Here is a 19,779-nt window from a genome sequence, read left to right on the forward strand (position 1 = left end):
TCTGAACTGACTGGAACATCATATTATGACATTTTTTGTGTTTCCTTTTAGCACTCTGTAAAATCCAGCAGGTGTTTGGGGTTTAGATGTTGGCACCATGTAGGTGCTTTTCCCCCTTCCTTCACTGGTGATGTTTTCCTGTAGGAGTGTTCCTTAGTCAGATACCAGCTGCTTGGGGAGAGATTTTTTCTTTAATAAGCAAAGAATAGTTCCAATAAATCATGGTAGTTCCCTGGACAAATCCATAAGGATGGCCACTACTTTTGTTGGTAGGTGCAGCTCTACCTGCAGACCTGAAAAGAGTGGGTTTGTTTTCAAATACTGTCTTGATCTTAAAAAAGTGTAAGATGTGTGTTCACAAATCAAAGCATCAGTGTTATTTAGAGGTTATACCTCTACAGAATGAAATCCTTAATTAATTTTTGGAAAGCCATTGAGCATAATGGGTAAAGTTTAGGAATCCATAAAAGCTTTAAAACTTGCTAGACAATAAGCTGGGTGCGTAAACCACCAGAATTGCACCATACTTCATCTGCTGTTTGTAGTTTACCTTCTAAAAATATTTCAGTGAATTTATTGGAAAACGGAGACAATGCTGTATGCAAGGAATTAGCTACACAATATAAACATAGTAAATAATCTTCCCTAGGATATTTTGCTTTATTTATAAATTGCTAGTACTTTGTTAGAAGTTCTGGAATCATTTGGAAATGCCTGAAATAAAAACATAGGAGAAATTCAAATGAGTTTGTTTTTTATTAAAAGCTCAATACCTTCCTTGATTAGAGAAGATGATAAAATGTCAGGTCAGTGTGTTAATATTCATTTTTACCACTGTGCTTTTAACAAAAGTATTTTAGCCACAACATGTTGAATTTTACAGATCTCTGCATTTAAAAAAAGAGACAAAATACTATACGTTTTCTATAAAAAATACTAGAAAATGCATATTTTGGAAATAGTGACTTCTTTTCTTGCCCTTAGATAGTATCCTTAGTGAAATATAAAAATTTGGTTTGGTTTCTCTACTTTAGTTTTTTTTTTTTTGGCTTTAAGTCAGTATAGCACAAAATACTGGGATTCTGAATTTTGGACAATACCTACAGTAGTGTTGATGGTCATATTTAAAACAAGCCTCATGGGGAACCAGTCTCTGCTTAGTTGCCCTTAGTTTTCCTGCTGCTGTTACCAGTGGCTGCTCTGCATTTTACCTGCTGGCACCTGACAGCTCTCATTGCTTACATTGAAGGTCCCTCACTTTCCTTCTTCCCTCCCTTACAGAATTTATTGAGGATTGAGAAGATCCATGTGATTATGAATTTTCTTCCTGTAGTCCTGAACCAGCTCTTCTGGGTTTTGGTGCAAAACAGTGATGATGAAGTTGCAACAGCTGTGACCAGGTATCTGGATAACTCCTGTGGGACGGATGTACAGAATTCACTCAGGAGCACAAATGCAGATGTTAGTGCAGTTATAGCTCTTATTTAGACCTCAGTAGGTGAGAATGCTGCTTCCCCCCAGCACTGGGCTCTGCACATAGCATGTGGAAGTGTTGGGATCATGTGGCTGGAAATTATTGACCATGGGTGGGCATGTGTGATTGCCCTGAAGCAATCCTAGGGGAAGGTCTCATTCCTGAGCAGCCAAGAGCTTCCTGACAAAGCTGGGTTTCACCTTTGGCTTCTGTTTGGTTCTGAGGATGTGGAGCTCAGCATCTTGCTGCATCCAGTGCAGATGGGACCAGGTCACACCATTCAGGGGTATTTTTTAATTAGAATATATCAGCAATAACTGAAAAGCAATAGAAGCATTTTCCAGAGAGCAGGCAAACAACTGCAATGATTTGCTGAGTCCCTCACCCCTCACATAATGAAATTGTCTTTATTGATGCTGTTAATCAGGGCAGCAGGAAAAAAATACTGGCAAGATTATTATTGGTCTCTGCAGGAGGGCAGAAAGTTGTGTTGCATTTACTTGTGTCCATAGTGATGTTTTTGTTGTCCTTCCTCCAGCAGCTAAACATGGGGACTACAATACTCCTACTAGGAAAAAATTACAACTGCCCTCTGCAGCCCTGTTAGACTGATCTGCTGTCAGTATTCTTTCTTTCCTTCCACAGATTGTGCTTCAGAATTCATTCCTGAAGAATGGTTATTTAGGAAACTGAAAGGAACAAGGAGATTGAGTTCCCCATCTTAGCCTTGGAGAGCTAGAGTTTCAATCTGCTTTATCAAAGGATCATTTTTCAGGGCAAAGTCCAGTTTTACCACAGCTAGGTACTATGGTTAAAAGATCCTTTCCTCATAAGTGTGTGGGATTTCATCACTGCACACTGTTGTTAAAGGGGGAGAGGCCAGCAGACCTTTGTTGGGGACACCTTTGTGGCCAGCAAATGAACTGATGTTAAGTCTAGAGAAATTATGAATTTTCTCCTAGGGTAGAATTTCAGCAACAGTTAACTGGCTGGGAAGATGCTGCAGAAGGAGCAGCTGTTTAAAATACAGATTTAATGGTTAGATGGAAAAATTGAAGGATATTATATTTTTCCATGCTTCAGATTTTGACTATATGCACACCTGGCCCCAAAAAAAGGAAAATGAGAAGGATTCTCAGTGTTTTTCTTGCATGTGTGGTGTCGTCTTTTGTGCTGGCAGAGCTGATGCCAATGGGAATATGCCTGTCTGCTGTGTGTCATTCATTGACGTGTCCTATATATACACACTGTGTTTTGCTCTGAATAGCTTCAAGCAGCTTGTGTTGAACCTTCTGAGAGCAACAACAACAGAATGAGAGCATGGATTGGCTTATGTGTTGTGGAGGAAACATTATTCCTTTTATACTCGTGGTTATTTACTTGCCTGGGGGCCAAGTAGTGTCATCATTTCTCTGTCACGTTTTTTCCAGAACCCATTTCAATTTCAAATCATAATGAAGGTTAAAAGATCAGAATGCCCACAAGTAATTGACATAGCTTTTGTGTTTTGCTACAAATTTTGCTTCTCCTACTAAAAGCAAGAAATGAGATAAATTAAAAATACTTAAGGAACTTAGAAAGCTTTTGGATCCAATAATAAGAATCGCCAGAAGTCACTCAAATCACCCAGCTAGTCAAAAGGAGCATTTGTATGTGGGCCACAGTCGGGCATATTATTTTTTAATCTATTTTAGTCATACTGTTACTATGCCTATCCCTGAACTCTTTAACATAAAAATAAGATTATAAAATTGCAGATCTTTTCTATATTAAGTATCCTTAATAAATGAGCTCCCAATAATCAAAAGGAAAGGATATGGTCAAGTTGAAGACTTCTTGCCTAGATTTGTGTTTTCTGGAACAGGATGATCTCAAACAAGGATGGTCCACATGCAAATTGGAGAGAAAACTTTGCTGCCATTCTCACTTTAACACAGTTAAATTCAGTTTTCCTGCTGCTTGTTGGAGCTCAGGTTTTGAGAGTGAGCTCAGTTTTTGATCTTGGTGTGATCCAAGCAATTTTCTTCTCTGTGGCTGATCCCCAATCTTGTCTGTGGTGTCTTTGCTTGTCTGTGCTGAGGGTGCAGTGCTGGTCTGGGTGCAGGGACAGGAGCAGACAGTGCTGAGCAGAACTGAGGGTGCAGTGCTGGTCTGGGTGCAGGGACAGGAGCAGACAGTGCTGGTCTGAGTGCAGGGACAGGAGCAGACAGTGCTGCAGAGGGACCTGCTCAGGCTGCAGCCCAGCCCTGGGCTTGTCTTCGAGGAGCTGTGCCAGCATGAGCAGAGTATCAGGGGATTTGCGCAATTACAAAGGGCTGAGAGAACTTAGCAAGTAGCATTCCTGGAGAAAGGGGCTCTTGCCTCTCTGTTTCATTAAAATATTCTAATTTTTGGTATCCCTAAGTATCCAAGGCCTGCATAAAGTTCAGTTAGTTAATGTTTTCCCTTGTTGTGGTGACAGTACAGTTATTATCCTTAACACTGGGAGCAATGTTAAGCAAATGCATATATAACAGCACAGTCCAAGCTGTGGAAAGCCCAAGAAATGACTGGCTTTTCCCAGATTTTGCACATGTTATTCATCATTTGGATCATATCCCTCATGCACTGTTTGAGATGAGCTTACAAGAGAAGTACAATATGAGTATCAAGACTTTCTCTGCCTTATGACAAAAAATAGCTCAATTTTTGTTCTTCTTGTGTCTTGCAGAGTCCTTACCAACATTGTTGCCAAGTGCCATGAAGAACAGCTAGACAACTGCATCAATTCTTACGTGACGGTACGGCCGGTGTTGAAATGTTCATGTTTTTGTGCAGAGATGGGTTGAGTTTGGTGGTTTTGTGGGTTTTTTCCTGTTTACTCTTAGTTCTACTTGTTTGTAGCTTTTTCTGCATTTGCATCATAACTTTCTGCCACTGAGAGACTCTGGTTAAGAAACTTTAAAACTCTTCTGTTGAGGACAGGCAGCTGCTCAGGTTTCTGCTGCTGCTTTTTTTTCCCCCACAGAACACCAAACTGAGCAAGCACAGGAGGGAGAAGCTGCAGTGCTTTCAGCTGATAACTGGAATTTATATTTTAGAGCCAAAACCTGGTGCAGATGTACTACCACTGAGCTTTTAGGAGTGTAGGGTGTCAGTCTTTGGAATGATGTTAAAGCAAGAATTTCCCACTGTGCAGGATTTGAGAGAAGGCAAGGGGCAGAGAACATGAAAGATTGTGAAACTTCAACTCTTCAAGTACCAGTGAGAGGCATTGATGCTGCTTGCAGTCTGTGTGAATGTATGTGTTCACAGGTCATGCACCTCAGCCTCTCAGTAGTTCAATTTTAGTCTCAAGTACCCCCAGTTTAAACACAGAAGAATTCTGCTGAGGTCCAGCAGAGCTCTTCAGGCTCCAAAATAAATAAACTATGTAACATGTAAATGTAGTTAATTAAATGGGTATTAAAACTTCTACTCAATAACTTCTCAAAATTGCAGTAGATATCTACTACATGACCAGCTAATAATGTTTGAAATTACAGGTGATCATTAAGTTACACCATAAATCCACTTGGTCTGTTTTCTCACTTCCAGCAGTAGTCAAAACCCAATAACTGGTAATCTCTTTGTTTTCCGTCTGTAAGGAAACAAATACCTACCTTACAAATGCTGTTTTGGGAATAAGTAAGTCGAGAATTGTGACTCACAATGCAGCAATAATATGAAATTACACTGACTTAAATAATTGGACCCAGAAGTGCCAAACTGCACAGGGAGAAGCTTATGGCATCTGCTGTGGAAACAAAGCTGAATATTAATAATGTGTTTTCAAGAAATATTTGTTTCTTTTGCCAACCTGGTTGTATTGAAAAGATTTTTAGTCCCAACTGATTCCCTGTCAGAGCTCTTGCTTTAGGGAAGGTGCAGTGGTACCAAACTATTAGCTTAAATTGTTGAGTAGTCATGGTAGGTTTATGAGTTCCTAGCAACTTGGTAGGTAAATTCCTCCCTTGAGGGCTCTTTTTCTACAAGGGCTATAGTTGTGCCCATCAGTCAGCTGCAGTGGGTGCTCTGCACCTTTCAGGATGAGGAGTTGTTACCAGCTCTGAGTAGCTGTTGCCACTGGAAGGAAGGAGCAGGTGAGAGCTGACCTGGACTAGGTGGGTGGAAAGCCCTCCACACTTCCTCTGCTTGCCTTTTCTTCCCGGGTGGAATGGCTTGAAAGGCAGTTTGGAGGTATCAGGATCCTATAATCTATTGAATAGTAAGTCATAGCACTGGTTTTAAACAGAATTTCCTCTTGATTCACATTAGGTTGAAATCAGCAGGAAGCTGTGTTTAAAACTGAGGTTCTGTAGGGGAGTAGGTTGTGCCATTACTGCCAGGGGAATTAAAGGTTATGCGAATGGATTGTTCAGTCAAGATCTTTTGGCAGCAAAGATTGCCAGCTGTTAGTGATACACAAATGATTTATCATCTCTTACTGAGGTTTTTTTGTATTTGTTTTAATGCACGATTTGAAATTTTTCATTTTTTCTTTCTCCTTCAGTACGTCTTCAGGACCAAATCATTTGATGGAAGAACTGTCCATGAGGAGCTATCCAAGAATGTGTCTGGGCTGCTGAAGTCAAATGAACAAGTAACTGTGAAACAGGTTTTAAAGGTGAATGATAGCTTGAATTAGCACATTTGTAGTTTTACTACTGGTTTTCTGCCTGAAACTCACTTCTCTCTTTCTCCTTTTCCTTTTCCCTGTATGACCTTTGTGCAAATCATGTCCTGCAGTGATTCCACAGTCAGACTGAGCAGAGCTGCTGCAGGTTCTCAGCATAACACATATCTCAGGATGCTGTGGTTTGCATAATAAAACTCTTCCTGTCTGTTACAGCTCAGTCAGAACCTGAGACCTAATTCTTACACAGTATGATGTGGGTAATTGTTTCTAGGATACTCTGTTGTAATTTTTAACTTGGAAGATGCAAGGAAAATACTGATCTGTATGAAATTCATACATCTGTAAGGTCTGTCCCTGAGCCTCTGGGTTATGGTACAAGGGCTGCCCAGTCCAGCCCAGGACTTCCCAGAGGCAAAAATGTGTTCACCTGTTTAAAATGAACCAGTTGATTTTCTTTATTTGAGCCATTAGCAAAAAAATAGTCTGAGAAGGCAGAAAACCTGCAGAAATGCTGGGCCACAAAAAATTGCCTGTGGGTGGGTTTATTGTGTGGAGGTTTGGGTTTCTTTTTCAATGTATAAGCTTTTGGAGTGTATTTGTTTCACATATATCCTGAGACATTAATCTGTATCACACTTAGTCACCATTTCAAATGGTATTTGAAGAACCACTCTGTTCAAGTACCATCTTATTCTGTGCCAAATTACCAAATATCTGCTGGAACTCACAGGGCAGGTTATTCTCTGAGGTTCTCTGCATCACACCTTTCTGCCATTCCCTGCAAGCAAGCCATGAAGACAGTGCTCAGTAGGAATGGGAAGTTTGTAGGAGTGCTGTTTGGAGGCTCCTTATTGCAAAAACCCACAGACAAAATCCCTGAGATGGCTTCACCTCTCGTAAGGACATGATCCAGTGTTCCTCAAATACATGGCACTTAGATTTTTAAATTCATTTGTCACATAGTGTTTAACACTGTGCATTACCAAGACATGCAATCCATCTGTAAGGAATGGTGATGCATTTTAAGGTGTTTATCAGGTAACCATTATTCATTCACTCTTTTCCTTCTTTTGAACAGCATTCCTGGTTCTTCTTTGCAGTCATCTTAAAATCAATGGCACAGCACTTGGTTGATACAAACAAAATAAAGGTAAGTTTATATACAAAATCTCCCAGGGAAAAAATAAAATGCAGAATCCTGGCAAATACACTTGAATGTACTTGAATTTACTACTTTACTGGCCAATAAAATAAATCCTGTGATACTTGGTAAAATATTTGGTTGACCTACTAAAACATTATCTTATCTGCTAGGCTCAAACCTGTTCTTGATTGTACAATGGTAAGTTGAGGATGTATTTCACATTTTCCTATAGACCAGGCTCCTGTTTGGGGTTTGTGCTCAGAATAGATCCATGGAACTCTAGGAATATTTTTCTTCTATGAAAAATGGCCTGTGGTTTATTCTCTTTATTCTTGACCTGAATGTTTGATGTGCAACCTCACGCACTCTTATGTTGATGGTCTATTTCCTGCTTAGGTGTCTCGAACTCAGAGGTTTCCAGAATCATTTCAAGCTGAGCTGGACACACTTGTGATGGTTTTAGCAGACCATGTTGTTTGGAAGTACAAAGATGCTCTTGAGGAAACCAGGAATGCAAACTACAGCACTGCCAGATTTCTCAAGGTGAGGTGTTCTGGCTTTACAGCGCATGCACTTTCCCATATTTAATACAAACTCCAGTCCAGTCTAGTCAAAGGGAGTAAAACCAATTCTGAGTGGAGATGGCTGAATTTCCAAATTCAGTGGTGACTGTTCAGTTTCTATGGCCTTTGGTCTTTGAGGATCCAAAAGCTTCATGTAAATCTGCTCTAAAGCAACTTTAATTCATTTCTGTCTATGCTCTAAAAGAGTCAAAGTTTTCAAGTTTTGCAGATTAATACCTTATATTCAAATGGGTCAAACATTTGATCGGGAATGTGATTTTAGTTAGACTTGAGCTGATACTCTTGTTAAATGCTGTAATTCTGAATGACTGTGGGTAGATTAACTGTTCCTAATGAAGGAGCTATGTTTGAATGTGTGTAGCAGAAGGCTTTGCTAGTTTTACAGAGTTCAGGAACTGCAGAGAAGGAGGGAATCAAGATTGCATTCTCTGCCTGTAGGCTGACTCTGCAAGGAAAACATGTCAGTAACTGCAGAACCAAGGCCCTCAAAACCTTTACACCTGCTGACAGTATTCAGCCCCAGCAGTCAAGAAGAGCTGTGTTCTCACCATAAAGGAGTGTAGTGTCACACTTTGTCCCAGAGGAAGGGCACAGCTCAGACAATGAGCATTGGGGCTGGGTTGGTCCCTCCCCAGTCCCTGCCCTGTCACTGAGGGGATGCTCAGCTCAGCTGCCTGCTCCAGTGGGGATGCAGTGCTGCCATGCAGGAGTGGCTGCCACCAGAGAAGCTTTCTCCAGTTCTCTGTACACTGAGGTGGTTGCTTTAGGCTGCAGACACAGTGAAAAGGAAGTTTGATTAATTCATTGTTACTGAAAACAAATCTAAAAATCAAGGGAGATTCACCATGTCCCTGATGTTCCTTGACCTGCCTAATACTGACTTCATCTGTGCACGTGATTCCAGTGTACAAGGGACACAAAGTGACCAGCCAGGTAACTGAGGCCATGTATTGGGGTTTTTTCTATAAAATAGTGATTCTTTTTTTCCCATTTCCTAGCGCTGTTTTACATTTATGGACCGTGGATTTGTGTTCAGGATGGTCAACAACTATATAAGTATGTTTGGAGCTGGAGATAGCAAGGTATGGCTCTGCTTTATTTGTTTGTGTCTGTTTTTCTGGAGTGACCGACTAGTAGAATATTTTTTATATTGAAAATATTTATGATTCCATGACTTCACCATGCTCAGAACTCAAGTCAGTGAAAACATTTAGAGTAAATATGGATTACAACCTCCTGGTTTTAATATCCATGTGCCCCCTTCTCTGGAAGTAAATAGCCATGTTCAAACAGCTACTCAGTCTGCAAGAGTAGACTCTGCACAGACTGCTCAGACCAAAAAATCCAAAGGACTGAATTTAAGCTTTCATTTTTTGAAAGTACATTTGTCTATGAATATCATCAGCAGTAATTTTCTTTGAGGAGAATAAAGTAAGAGCATATTAAAAAGTTATCATTGTGTAAACTCAAGTGAGACTGTAACATCTTTACTTTGTGTGAGTGCCATGCTCTTACCTCATTGGTGATGCAAGAAGGTAAATCTGCTCCAAATTAGTTTGTGCTGGCTATGAGTAAAATTCCCTGCAGCCTGAATTTCTTCTGTAATACCTGCACTAGTCACTGATATAGTTTGAACAATAAATCTCAAGCAGCAGGAGGTCCCCAAATTATTCAGTGTGACTCCTTTGCTCTTCATCCATCAGGATGAGTCACAGACGTTTTCTCTTCCATGCCAGAGTTTATGAGCTTATATTTAGTAACACAGTGTAGTCAAGATATACACTTTGAATGATTCATCTTTCCCCAGAAAGCTCACAAAACTTTTGTCCATTAACTTTTTATAATTCTTTACTGCTAATATGAGCATTTGTAGCTAAAGAATGAGATTACTCCAGGTCTGCTTTGCTTTTTTCCAAAATCAGCTTCATTCTGAACTCAGGTCTTTCCCTTAATCTCTGGAACAGCTGTAGAATGGAGTCTCTCAGTTAATAATGTCATAGCCTGAAGTCTATAATTCTGTAAATAATATTATGCAATCTGAAAACTGTTTCCACATTTCAAACTTCCCTAAATACATTCAACCACAGAAACAGATGTTTAATTAAAAAAGCCCATTAATGGTCAGTGGAAAAGCCTAAGATTAATCAGTGTGCAGGGCAGTACTTAGCACCTTCTTGGCAGTAAGTGTGTGAACATGGCCAGCATCCCTCCAGACCCATCTGCCACCCTGGAGCAGATTCACTGTGTGTGGAGCTGTGACAGATGTGCAGCTGGAGCAGCTTTGTGGCACTTGGAAACAATAGTCACAAAATAAAATCAGAGATTCTAACTTCAAGGAGAGAGAGGCCTTGCATCATTTTCATTTCAGTTAAATGCCTAAGCAACAGTCAGTCTTCCCAATGAGCTGAAAGATTTCTATTTGTGTGGTTTTTGCCTCTTTAATTGATTATTTATTTATCAGATAAAGATACTGCAATCTCACCTGTCTTTTTAGAAAATTTAACAGTGTACATGGTTGCCTGAATATTCTGTGGGTGTATCAATCTGTAGCTGTGCAGTTTCAATATATTGTAATTCTGGATGAAGCAACATAATTTCTGTTCCAGAGAAATAGCCCTTATGGTATTCCATATTTTGACATTTAAATATTGTTTTGAGAAACATGTATTCAAAAGTTGAAATACCTCATTAGAAATCAGTTCATTTGCTGTGCTCCCTCAAAATGTCACAGTTCCTATTGGGGAACACATTTCAGATGCTTCCCTTCTTTATTTGCCATTGCCAAGTCCAGCTAACATGCTGTATTCCTGAAGAGGTGATAAAGTGCAATAAACAATATATTTTAGGAGAAAATATTTTAGGAGAAAATTCTCTACCATCCCCTACTTGGTAGACTCAGAAAAGTGCATTTCCTGGGTATCCCAGCCTGTTGGTGGCAGCAGAAATGCTACAATTCAATTTTAGTGCAAATTAAAAGACTTTTACAAGTGCTTTCTAGTGTTAGGACATTCAAAGTATGCTGAATGACAGCCTGGCCACTGAGAACAGTGAGATGAGATGATGGAAATAAAAATGTGTTGCTGGAAATGGTTTGTTTATCTTTGTATCTCAATGTCACATCATTACAGAAAGAATGATGAATTCTCGAGGTAGGTGCAAGGCTCTAGAAATTATCTGGATGGTGTTTTTGAAGGGAGATATTAAAGAAATAATACCAAAACTATATATTACCCAAATCCCTTGGAGGTAGAACTCATTGGCATAAACAGAGGAAGTTTTTGCTACTGTCAGTAAGCTCTGGTGTGACCTGTGTTGCTGAAACTTTATAAAAAAAAGAAGTCATAACAGCTATGATGTTAAAAATGTCTGTGGACTGGAGAAGATACTTCACTATGATTCAATGCTAGGGTACATGTCATCAAAAGACCCAGTGTAGCTTTAATAATCTTCAGTAAAAAATCAGTTTAAAAATCAAAAAATCTTCTTTGTCTGAGACAAATTCTTTTGATAACAGAGATGAAAACCACATGTTTACTGTTTGTGCAGCTTGGCATAGCAAGCTCTAAGGTTTCATTTTTGGGTGTGAGTGTGAAGTTTGAGGTAGAGATAAGTAGTGAAGCTCTGTCTCAGCATTTTCCCTGTTTTAATGTGAACTGAACCATTGCCTGTTGTGATTTTCAGACTTTGCACCAGTTCAAATTTGACTTTCTCCAAGAAGTCTGTCACCATGAGCACTTCATCCCTCTGTGCCTGCCCATAAGGTCTTCAAACATTCCTGGTAAGGCCCCCTCAGGAGGATTTCTGTGCAACAGTGAATTGTTGGGAGGTTCAAAGAGCAGGTAATAAATAACTCTGCCCAGAGCTGTGTCTGTACATCAGAGGCCCCCAACAGCTTTTCAGGTGTGGTACTTAAGCAGTGTGACAAAAACAACATTTCAGTCGAAAATAATACATTTTCAGTTAAAAATAAAATTTCAGTATGCCTGTAAATAAATGCAACCTCTGGCAGCTCAGGGGGTGGGAGGTGGAAGCTTTTCACTGGAAGTTTTATCTGGAATTTTTGTGATGACTGAGTTACTAAATCACTAAACTACTGCCATAGCCTCAGGAGGTGGTAGACTAGGAGAGGATTTCAACAGGTACAGCACAAAGGGGGAGAAGCTCAAAAAATAGGCTCTTGTCTCCTTTTTGCCTCAGTTTTCAGCAGCAAAAAATGAGTTCAGTTTTGACACTCAGGGCTTTTTTTTTTAAAGTAGAAGCTGTTTAGTTCAAACTGGAGTCCAATTTTTTTAAAAGCAAGCAATTTTTTTTTACTAATAATTTAAAAATGCTTTTTTTTTCCCATTTTCTTATGTTTATGAAAAATGAAGACTCTGTGACGCCTTCAGAATCAGCACAGGAATATCGAACATCAGGTATGAGCAATATGACTGAGCAGAATTTTACTTTGACCACTGCATTCTGGCAAATCTTGGGCAAAAGTTATTTCTCATTTTCAGAAGTGGAATTGCTCTCAACCTCTGTGTTCTTGAACTCTTCTAGTGTAGGATGTGGAACAACAATTTGGACTTTGTGCCTGGAAGAAGTCAATAGTCTAATGAGCAAACAGTTGAGATTCTCATGTGGGAATCATCTCACGTATATAAATCATCTTTTATTATTAAATAGTAAAACTGCATGATTTCAAGAGATGATTATGGTAGGTTAGTTCATTCTGAGAATTGAAGGAGCAAAATGAGGCAGTCAGGCCAGGAACTCAAGGTTTAACAATGGAACATGTGGAAATGAAGGATGAGGTGAAGGATGTATGTAACCTATATATTAATTTAAACCTTCTTGTCCATTCTACCCAAGACATTCCAGAGTACACGCTGACCAACGAATTCTGCCGTAAGCATTTCCTGATTGGAGTCCTGCTGAGGGAGGTTGGCTTTGCCTTGCAAGAGGACCAGGACATCAGGCACTTGGCCCTGGCTGTGCTCAAAAACCTGATGGCCAAGCACTCGTTCGATGACCGATACGCTGAGCCGGTAAAGAAACTGCCTGTCCTTTCTCACTGCTTGCTCATGCAGCACCTAAACATGCATGGAACTTCCTCAGCCACTGCTGTGTATTTATTGGCTTCTTGAGGATTGTGCTGTGTCTTTTATTTTCAGGCAAAACAAGCACAAATAGCAAACCTGTATATGCCACTCTATGGGATGCTTTTGGACAATATGCCGAGGATTTACATGAAAGATATGTTCCTCTTCAATATCAATACTTCCAATCAGGTAATTCATGTGGTTTTCTTGGAGCACTGAAATGATCAAAGTGAGCCAGTCTGACCCAGTGGGAAGAGCTCCAATTTTATGCTGGTTGCCAGTTAGGTAGCAGAATACAGTTCTGAAATTGCTAACATATTTGCATCTGCAAAATTAAATTTGGAACATCTCAATTTGCAGAGCAACTGGAGAGCCCTGGGAGTCTGTACTATCAAGGAACAGAATGGGGTCTGGAAGAGAGCACTGCTGTCGCAGGGCTGGAAATTCAGGGTTAGAGATTTGGAGCCCCAGACAATGTGCCCAGTACCTCTGCCACAGGCTGGGCTCTGAGGATGTGTCCTCAGGCAGGAGGCTGGGACGCACTGTAAAGAAAACTTCCCCTTGCCCACAGAGTATTTGCAGGATTGCTTTGTGTACCCAAAGGCGGTACAACTAAGGGACCATAAGCTGTACCAGGAGGCAGAGGGAATGCATACAAGTAACTGAAGGATAGAAGGGATACAGAAACATCATAAAACAGCTTTACTGCCACAGAAAATGTCTGTATAAATTGCACATCTGAAGGGATATGTTTGTTTCATAGATTTTATAACCATAACACTTCAAAAACTAGAAGCAGATTTCTGCAGGGGTGTTGCGTCTTTCAATCCTTCCAGCAAATGAAATTCCATTACATTTGAGCATTGCTAATGGCAATTAATGTCCCTTTCCCAGTGCTGTGTTAATATTTCAGGAACAAACACTAGTTAGACTTGACCAGTCCTTTACAGCTTCCACTGTGAGAGAGCCTCATATTGCAGGAGACTGCTCAGCACATTATGGCAAGCCTTGATCCTTCAAGGCTGTCATGTCAAAACAGCTGGCAGTAGTCTCAAACTCAGAGTCTTAGAAAAGCCTCCTGGGTGTGCTGTCATTATCCAGGCTATGGATAATGACATGGAGTTCTGGAGCTGGTTCTGTTTCTTTCACATGCAGGGATCCAGGGATGACCTGAGCACGACTGGCGGGTTTCAGAGCCAGACAGCAATGAAACATGCAAACTCTGTGGACACCTCCTTCTCCAAAGATGTTCTGAACTCTATTGCAGGTACAAATGGCAGTTTGAACAGGCACATAGGCAGATTTGTTTGTATCTCAATCCATTGTGCTTTCTGCTTAGAATTCATGGAGGATATCATTAACTTCTGTTATACCATATCCAGGGAAACATGGTGTGCAATGTTTCTCTTCCCTTTGGGTGTCTTTGGATTGACTTTCTCTTGTGAAGCTGTTCTACTTCCACTGCTTCACTTACTCCCCTGCTTTGGAATGATGCCAGTATTCAGGCTCTAAGAAATCCCTTTGCCTGAGCTCATTCTTGTAGTCTCTGCCTGACTTCAAAATAGTTCCAAGGTTTCTCCTGAAAACTCCTGATGTCTCATGGAGGCAAATATTCATAGTTTATCCATGTTTAACAGAAGAGTAGAAAGGCAACTTATTTTATTCACTACCTCCAACCCTATTTCAAAATTCAAGGAAATGAATTCAGGCATCTTTCCACTGATTTTTGTGTCCTTAGGTCAGTTCTTACAGAATGCAACAGGCCATTTTAATGCCATGAAAAATGGCAAACTGAATCATTGTACTTCAACTTGTTGCATGTTTTCAGTACTAAACTTACCCATCAATAGCTTTGCTATTGGAAGTTCAAAGCACTTGTCTCAATCCAGCATGTGACACATTTTAAGTTCTCCATTTTTTTTGTTGGTTTTTGTATCCATAAATGTTTTAGTTTAGCATGTTTGCTGTGACTTTCATTTACAGCCTTTTCATCAATAGCTATCTCTGCAGCAAACCATGCTGACTCCAGAGCTTCCTTAGCAAGTCTTGAATCTAACCCAAGTACCAATGAAAAAAACAGTGAGAGAACTGACACGTGTGAAAAGGTACATGTGCAAATGTTGGGAATGTTTGCTCAAGGTGGGAGTCCATCCCTGTGCTTAATGAGGCCCTTTGCTGTCACCTCAACAGATCATGAGACCTTTGTCTTTGATTGGGTCAACTCTTCGTTTTGACAAGCTGGATCAAGCTGAAACTAGAAGCCTTCTTATGTGCTTCCTTCACATCATGAAAACCATTTCAGAAGGTAAAAACTGTGCACTCACTACTTAATTTATGCTGCTGTAAAATACTGTGAATACTGAATCCAAGTGAACATTAAATTAGAATAATTAGCAGTGTATTTTACAGGCTTTGGGCTAAATTTAATTCCCTGTAATGGATACATAATATATTTTAATATCTCCCCTTAGATGCACTGATTTCCTACTGGTTGCGAGCACCCTTCTCAGAAATCACAGACTTTTTCAGCATTTTAGAGTAAGTTTACTTTGTGGTTGTTTGATTTTAGTGTTGAATATTCTAAAGTGCTGGCTGCAAACAATTCCTCTTTGGGTTGGTCCACCTCTTGGAATGGTCTGAGATAGTTCTTGTATCTTAAATTATTTTGCCATAGTCTTCCAAAGTCATAATGAGACATTATTAATAAGATTCATATCCTCCAATATGTTTTAATTTCCATGCAAAAGGGTCATAATGAGACGTTATTAATAAGATACATATCCTCCAATATGTTGTAATTACCATGAATGAGGGTCATAATGCTTTGGGTCTTCCTCCTAAAAGAGATTTTCATATTAGTTTCCCCTTTGGTGTTGAGATTCTCTTCTTCCTTCGAGAAAAGTATTTAGCTCCTCAAAACTACCCAGCCATAAGGAAAGTCAGGTAATGTAGGATGACCTGCTTTTCACATCCCCAGGGGGGTTTGCTCAGTCCAATCTATGCATGACTGCAGAATCCAGCAGGTAGCTGGTTTTGGAATTTCCTCACCATCTTGTAGTTGAAATGTGCATTATTTACCTTCAGCTGGTGATGCAGCAATGCTTTTACAGCTGGGTTTTTGCCTTTGCCATCTCACCAGGCAGAAATCTTCAGCTGTAGAGAAAGAGAACGGGGGTGTGCAAAGTGCTGCCACAGCTCGTGTGTCCCTAGGCTGGGAGCTGCTGCATTCTGTTCTTTTTGCTTACTAGCAGATACATATGTCACAGGTCTCACTGAGGCATTTTTTCGTAAGTACAGAGTCATTAAATAGGCATAAAATGTGTTGTTTTATCTTTCAGGGTTTGTCTGCAAAACTTCAGATATCTAGGAAAACGCAATATTGTCAGGTAATTCTGTATTACAGACTCTGTGTTGCAGTGTTTAAATATTGCAGCATTTAATAGATGTAAATGAGATTAACAGTGTATCCATCAATTTTCCCTTGCAAGAATGTCTTTGTGGAACTGAAGCCAATGTATGCTTCATTTTTACTTTTATGCAAATGATATTGTTGTGATGTTCTGCATATCTGAGTAAATATCTTCTATAAAGATAAATTGCATGATGTGATAACCATTATTGCATTTATAACCTAAAATACTGGGACCATTCTTGACCACATTTCTGTGCATATGCCAAACAAGGGTACTTTGAACACTGTATTTCCATCCATGTCATGGAAAGATTAGTTTTAATGGGCATAGATAATTGTTTCACAGCAATAAAAAAAAATCTCCTGCCTCCCTGAAAAAATGTGACATCATGTTCAGCTGTGAAATGTGGAATGCACGCTTTGTCTCAGCTGATGTTTCATTTTTAATTTTATATCACTGCTGTGAATTTGTCTGTATGTCATGCGGTGTCAAAATTAAAGGTCACCAGATGAGCCAGTTCTTGCTCCACATCAGGTTTAGTCAGGCCTGCGTTCACTCTTCAGGGACATGGCAAAGTCAATGTCACATTTGATAACAGATAAACACTTATTTTCTCTTTCTCTTAACAGGAAAATTGCAGCTGCTTTTAAGTTTGTCCAGGCCACCCAGAATAATGGAACTCTGAAAGGTTCAAACTCCTCTGGCCAGGCATCAGGGCTGCTCTCACAATGGTAATGGTGCATGGAATTCCTGACTCTGTCAGCCCCCAGCCTGGGCCCTCATTCCTCAGCCCTTGTACTCTGTCATTGACTGAAAGGAGGTTGACAAAATATGTAACAAATTTCAGAGGCCCAAGAGCTTTAACCTGTAAAAAATCTGAGTCTCTCTGGCTTGACTTACAAGTTGTTGGTTAGAGTGTTATGTTCAGGGAGTAATCCTGTCCTAGAATAATTTTAATCATGTAAATTCATGAAATTTTTAAAAGAAGTATACAGGCAGTGTATTTCAAGAAGTTACCTGAATGTTAAATCTTCCTGAATTCTACACTAGTTACAAATATCCTTTATCCTTAAAAATCCTTTCAAAACTTATAAAAATCATTGGTATTTTAGTTCTAAACTTCTCATTATAAATTAATGATGTGTTTGTCAGCATCAAAGAGAATTAAAAGAACACATGAATATGCACATGTGCTTTTTTACTGTCATTGTCAGTTTATCATCATTTCTTTCACCTCAAAGAAGCTGTATTATTTCTTTCTTTAACAGGATATATTTTTCTTATATTCTGAGTTAACAGAACTTACCTCAGTTTTTCTTCACCCAAAGACAGTTTTCTAAACATCAGCATGAAAAAGCTGATGCTTTTTTTTTCAGTGCTTAATGGAAGCTTTGTCCCCTATGATTTCAAGAAATCACAGCACATGTTTGTTTTGTCCACCTCACTGACTTCCTTAATCTTTGTTTCTCTGAAGAATTTTGCTTCATTTTGTTTATTAGCCATTGAGAAGCATTGCATGGAACTGACATGGAAAATTCTGAATAGGCACAGTAGTTTTATTCTTTTTTCCTGATCTTAATGATACCTTTCAATTGCAGGATGCATTCTACTTCAAGTCATGATGGCCACAAGCACCACAGATCTCAAACATTACCAATAATCCGGAGCAAAAATGCATTTTCTAACCCCAAACTCTTGCAGATGATAGAGAGTAGCACAGCAAGTAAGTACAGAAATTATTTACTTCCCTCTGGAATGGTGTGGGATTTAGATCAGGCTCTATACAGACCTTCTTCTTGACCAGAGGCTCTTAAAATTATGGGATTGGAGTCATCTATCCCACTTCCCAATTAGGTTTCTTCCCTCCTTTGAGGATGAACAGAAACAGTGAGAGGATGTACTCACATCACTGGTGCAGCTGGTGAGAGTTGACTCAAATTTCCTCCCCTTTCATCTCCTATGAGCAGTTTTCTTCAAAATACCACTTTGGTTAAAAGTGCAGTTAGGACCCCATCTCTGCTGTGATGAGACTTAAGGACCAGATTTCAGAATTAAATCATCCTTAATGACACTCAGAAGATTGTTTTTAATCTTCCTTTTTTTATGCTGCAGGCACCTCCAATGAAACAGACATTGTTCAGTATGTAGACACAGAGGCAAACATTGCTACAGAAGTTTCCCTCATAATCCTTGACCTGTTGTGTCTTTACACTCTGAATCACCAGGTATGTTTGCTGGTTTTCTTTCCTGCTTGAACTGGTGGGATATGGGGTGAAAGGAAGGCCTGGGGGAGCAGGCACACAGAAAACCTGAAATGTCTGAGACAGCAGAATAGGGAAATAACACATGCCAGTCCTCAGTGAAGGTCTTTTAGAAGGACATTGGTTCATAGTACCCAAACTGTTCTGAATAGAAAGGGGTGGAAGGAACATCCTACATATTCAGGGCTATATACAACCCTGCTCTGCTTGGAAGTGTCTTGCATTTACTATTACATCACCTTCTCTGAACCATGCTTGTCCCACTAGATTTCAGTGATTTTCAACAAGATTTCCAACCTCCTTATTATCTCTATCTCTGCAAGTCAGCAGGTGAATGCTCTGCCTCCTTAAAAATCATTCAGATTGCTTCAGCAAGCCCAGATAACTTGATGAAGGTCTGACAGCCACAATACAGCAAACAGCTCCTTTTACATTTTAGTGTTCCCTCTCTGTCAGCCTAACCCTTAAATATAGTGTATACAATCTGTGACTAGTACAGGCATAGCAAATACATGAATAGCACAGGCATAGCAAAGTGCTTTTCTTGAAAAACTGCCAGAGTCTGCAGCAGGCTGGGAAAGCATCACCTGCAGAAATTTTACCTTGAAAAAAGCATCACTTGAGAAGGCACTCCCAGGTAATGTCCAGCAGATCCTTCTCCTGTTTATTCACTTCAATAACCACAATGTCCTATCTTGTCTGTGAACTTTTCAGAGGCAGCTCCAGCAATCTGACTGCCAGAATGTGTTGATGAAGAAGGTCTTTGACACACACATGCTCTTTTTGCAAATCAACCAGTCAGCAGCAGCTCTCAAACACGTCTTTGCTGCTCTCCGGCTGTTTGTGGGCAAGGTAACTCTGGGTTTATTCGTGCCTGGCAATGTGTTACAGCAAGTACAGCTTGGGGACAACTGGACACTTGGCAAGAGCTCTGAACGTACTTTATTAATACTTATTCCTGGCAAAGACAGGCTGATTTATCGCTGATTAAAAGAAGTTCACAATGTCTGAAAAAACACTTCTGTTCTGAAATTGAAAAATTTGTTAAGAGGGTGAAAGTTTTAATGTAAGTAGATGAGTGATGTCCAGCTCTGTGGTTTATCCATTGCCTTTCCTGCTTTTACCACCTATGGAAGAAAGCTTGAAACCCTGGAGGTCTGTG

General features: G+C 39.8%; 1 protein-coding gene across 5 annotated transcripts in view; it reads left to right on the forward strand.

Annotated features, from left to right (window-relative positions):
- DOCK10 (dedicator of cytokinesis 10) overlaps positions 1 to 19,779 on the forward strand; it is a 117,087-nt gene that overhangs the window by 76,722 nt on the left and 20,586 nt on the right. For 4 of the 5 annotated variants that reach the window (XM_058030921.1, XM_058030923.1, XM_058030924.1 and 1 more), the window contains exons 24-42: positions 1,282 to 1,400; positions 4,185 to 4,254; positions 6,006 to 6,119; positions 7,210 to 7,281; positions 7,672 to 7,818; positions 8,858 to 8,941; positions 11,541 to 11,637; positions 12,230 to 12,274; positions 12,714 to 12,889; positions 13,016 to 13,132; positions 14,099 to 14,210; positions 14,927 to 15,048; positions 15,134 to 15,248; positions 15,415 to 15,481; positions 16,282 to 16,329; positions 16,986 to 17,087; positions 17,955 to 18,079; positions 18,469 to 18,581; positions 19,332 to 19,469. In XM_058030921.1, the coding sequence (XP_057886904.1) occupies positions 1,282 to 1,400; positions 4,185 to 4,254; positions 6,006 to 6,119; positions 7,210 to 7,281; positions 7,672 to 7,818; positions 8,858 to 8,941; positions 11,541 to 11,637; positions 12,230 to 12,274; positions 12,714 to 12,889; positions 13,016 to 13,132; positions 14,099 to 14,210; positions 14,927 to 15,048; positions 15,134 to 15,248; positions 15,415 to 15,481; positions 16,282 to 16,329; positions 16,986 to 17,087; positions 17,955 to 18,079; positions 18,469 to 18,581; positions 19,332 to 19,469 (1,983 nt within the window). The remainder of the gene's footprint in view (positions 1 to 1,281; positions 1,401 to 4,184; positions 4,255 to 6,005; positions 6,120 to 7,209; positions 7,282 to 7,671; positions 7,819 to 8,857; positions 8,942 to 11,540; positions 11,638 to 12,229; positions 12,275 to 12,713; positions 12,890 to 13,015; positions 13,133 to 14,098; positions 14,211 to 14,926; positions 15,049 to 15,133; positions 15,249 to 15,414; positions 15,482 to 16,281; positions 16,330 to 16,985; positions 17,088 to 17,954; positions 18,080 to 18,468; positions 18,582 to 19,331; positions 19,470 to 19,779) is intronic. The other variant, XM_058030922.1, reaches the window with a different exon arrangement.

Source organism: Melospiza georgiana, chromosome 10, assembly GCF_028018845.1.
Source record: "Melospiza georgiana isolate bMelGeo1 chromosome 10, bMelGeo1.pri, whole genome shotgun sequence".
NCBI lineage: Eukaryota > Metazoa > Chordata > Aves > Passeriformes > Passerellidae > Melospiza > Melospiza georgiana.